Source organism: Aplysia californica, unplaced genomic scaffold, assembly GCF_000002075.1.
Source record: "Aplysia californica isolate F4 #8 unplaced genomic scaffold, AplCal3.0 scaffold00034, whole genome shotgun sequence".
Lineage (NCBI taxonomy): Eukaryota > Metazoa > Mollusca > Gastropoda > Aplysiida > Aplysiidae > Aplysia > Aplysia californica.
The window spans coordinates 1,597,446-1,600,696 of NW_004797304.1; the positions used below are offsets into that span (position 1 = coordinate 1,597,446).

The 3,251-nt window shown below is 44.1% G+C and overlaps 1 protein-coding gene across 1 annotated transcript in view; it reads left to right on the top strand.

The window, feature by feature from the left end:
• LOC101856158 (potassium voltage-gated channel protein Shal) overlaps positions 1-2,836 on the top strand; it is a 187,575-nt gene extending 184,739 nt beyond the window's left edge. The window contains exons 4-5 of the mRNA XM_005091685.3: positions 261-422; positions 1,467-2,836. Coding sequence (XP_005091742.1) covers positions 261-422; positions 1,467-2,003 — 699 coding nt within the window. The 3' untranslated portion in view covers positions 2,004-2,836. The remainder of the gene's footprint in view (positions 1-260; positions 423-1,466) is intronic.
• Positions 2,837-3,251: the final 415 nt, after the last annotated feature.

Genomic DNA, 3,251 nt, shown 5'->3' on the forward strand with positions numbered 1-3,251 from the left:
ACACGCACACACACACACAAACACACACACACACACATTTCTTTCTCTGCTACTTAACTCTAACAAGCTGTCGTTTGCTTTGTCCCAACACTAAACAAACACTACTGTGTCCTTGTTGGCTACTTTTGTACTTGCCAAACAAATGTCGTCTCTTTTTTATACCACCGCTAAATAATCACTGAAAACTGCAGAACATAATATTGATTGGCATTTCTGTTCCTCGAAATGTTACTAATTTTCTTTCCACTCTGCTTTCCCAGGACCGTGAGTTTGTGGAGATGGACATGACCTTCAACGGAGCGCCCAACAACCCCTCGGAGACCCCGCCCCCTTCCCCTGACCCATCCCTGGGGTCAAACCGGCGGAAGTCCAGCTGCTGCGCGCGCAGCTTCTCACCCAACCGGAAGCTCATGTCCAATAAAGTAAGAAGGAGAGGTGAATGGATGGAGAGGCAGATAGACACATCGACAGAAAGACAGACACGGGCAACTATGAAGAGAGATACTTTTTTCATTCTATAAGCAGTCCATCTTAAAAATAAATTAGTCGTTCTGGGGAATAAAGTTTGGTAAAATTTAATAGAATGCGCCATTTTTTCAATTGTTGAGACTAAACGTGAATTAAATATCTTTTAAATTCAGCAAAAATGGTTCTAATCCAGCTATAATTATGCAATATTTTTTCTCTAGCATTGTTAATTAATGTGCAGTTTTAGCTAAATTACAAACATTCATTCTCCCTTGAGCCTGACTTTAAATGAAGGTAAGCGAAATAAAGAAATTTTGTTGAGAGTGACATTTAAGACGGTCACAATATCATAAGCACAAAATACATCAATACACGTTTCAAAGGCTGAAGTGAAAGCATGATACTATGCCAGATGTCCACAGTGCGACAGAGAAAGTTAATTTGAATGAACTTGCACGCCAAGGGAGCTGTTGTGTAATCTCGGTGTGTGTGGAAGGGGGGGGGGGTACATTACAATATACAAATATATGAAACTGTTAACAAAAAATACAGGTCTGTGAGAGAGGCCTTCGATGGGTTCAACTTTGCAGTCATTTATGTATGCTTGTTCGTCATAATTCCCAAAAGATTGAAGTTCTTTCTTCTTTGTCGCAATGTGTTTCCTGCTTAAGATAAAGAAAAACAAGGATAGTAAACGGAATAATATTACCTCTCAAAGTGGTGTATCTAATGGTGGAATGCCGTTCGTGGAAGTCCAGGCTCTGATATACATTTGCTCTATTTATCTCCCCATTCTTATCGCCCTGTTTTTATCTCAAAATGTGTTTCCTTTCTTTTTCTTTTCTCTGTCAACTGAGCTAATTTGTCTGCTGCCCAGGTGACCTTATTGCACCCAGTAAGGCGTTTTAATTCGAGCATAAAGATATTATATGTGTACGTTTTGTAATCGCCTAGTCCGTCCCAGCATTCTTTATCTTATTCTCGTATCTCCTCCACAGCCAAAGCGCTCACTTCCGACCCACCACAGCATTGAACGCCAGGAGCTAAACGATGTGCGCATGCGCACTTCACCGGGTTCTCACCATGACTCACGCTCCAGTGACGTCAACATCCTGGACGTGCAAGGCTTTTCCAACGCAGGCCACACGCGCAGCAGTAGCTGTGGAGGCAGCGGGGGGAACAACGGGCTTGGGAACAACAAAGCTAACAGCACGCAAAACATTCACAACCTCAACTCCCAGCCCAACATCGCCGCCCTGGATACCTCCCGCCTCATCAACTCGGGCGGGATAGCATCAGCCTCGGGCGGCCAGCACAGCAGCCAGCCCAACATTGGCTCTCTCGGGAAACCGCTGTCAAGTAGTCAGCAGAATATCACTACAGCGCTTGTTTCTTCGAATCCCATGTCCGCTGGAAGTACGCACTCCGTACCGGAGGCTATGCCGACTACCGCCCCCAATACTGCGCATGGCAACTCCACGCCTTCCTCTTCCTCGTCCAACAAAGGCGACGTGGTCCGAATATCCACGTTATAACGCTGAGCCCTCTTGTCGTTCTGGCCGCTTGTCTGTCGTCATGGTGATGCCCCCACACGCAGCGGCGACGTACAGCGGTCCGTGTCCCAATCTGATTACGTTTCCCTCGAGTGTACATATAAGCCAGCATGGCGGCACGTAACCATCTCTTTGAAAGTGCATTTCCACGTAGATTATGCCACTACCCCATCATATGAGCGTCTCCTTGACGACGCCTCAACCGTCTCACAGATGTGTGGACTCGGGAAGTTTTGTCACCGTCTCGCGGAAGTGCATCTTTGCAAAAAGAAAATCCTGTCCGCGTCTTGTGGAGTCACAAGGACTTACATCCCCTTGCAGATTTTATCTTCGCATGTGCAACCTTTACTCAAACGACTTGATCAGCTCTGAGATAGTTGTTTTCTTTTTATTTTGTCCATTTTGAAAAAAAAATCATATACATTCATAATATTATTATGTCTGCTAGCTCTTGGATTACAGCGAAGCAATTTTTGTGCCGACGACAGAAGAGGTGTCATGAGTCTGAGTCAAAATGTGTTTATCGCCCCGTGGTCTGCAGGTGTGCACTAAAACAGAGTGCATACGAGTAGTGTGTGCGTGTGCGTGTATGTTGTGTGTCTGATTTCTTTTCGGATTTATACCGTTTCTTTTTTTTTTCATTCGAAAATACTCAACCCCGGACTGACGTGTTCGCTCACTCGCCATGTGCATCTTGAAAAACAACTCCTGTGACTTCCACTGAAGACTTCTGTGCTCGTCTATAGAAAGGGAGAAAGAAGAGAGAGAAAAATGAAAAAGCGTTTGTCTGAACGCCTTTTAAGTTCATAAAAAAATTAATGTGTGTGTGGACGCAACCTTAGTGAGCTTTTGGTAAGGAAGTGTACAGTGCTTTATGGCCCAAAGCACAATTTGGAGTTAACTTAACCTGTACATATTTCCGAGCGTCCCTGTGTGTCAGATAGACTCCTGCTTCTCCTCTATGAGGCTATTGTATTGCACTTCCCGAGAGAACAATCCTTGAAAAACGGCATAACCTGAGGTAGTGCAGTTTTACTGTGGATATCGTTAGATCTTTTCCATCGAATCAAATCCCTTTTCAAATTGATTTTTATGACACATTTGTCACTTGTATACACTTCACAGAATTTTCCTTGTGCACAAAAAGTCACCAGCTGTAGATGTTATTCCTTCTAAGCCTTTTCTCACCTTTATCTGTATACTTACTTATACCTTCTTTCAAGACAGCCA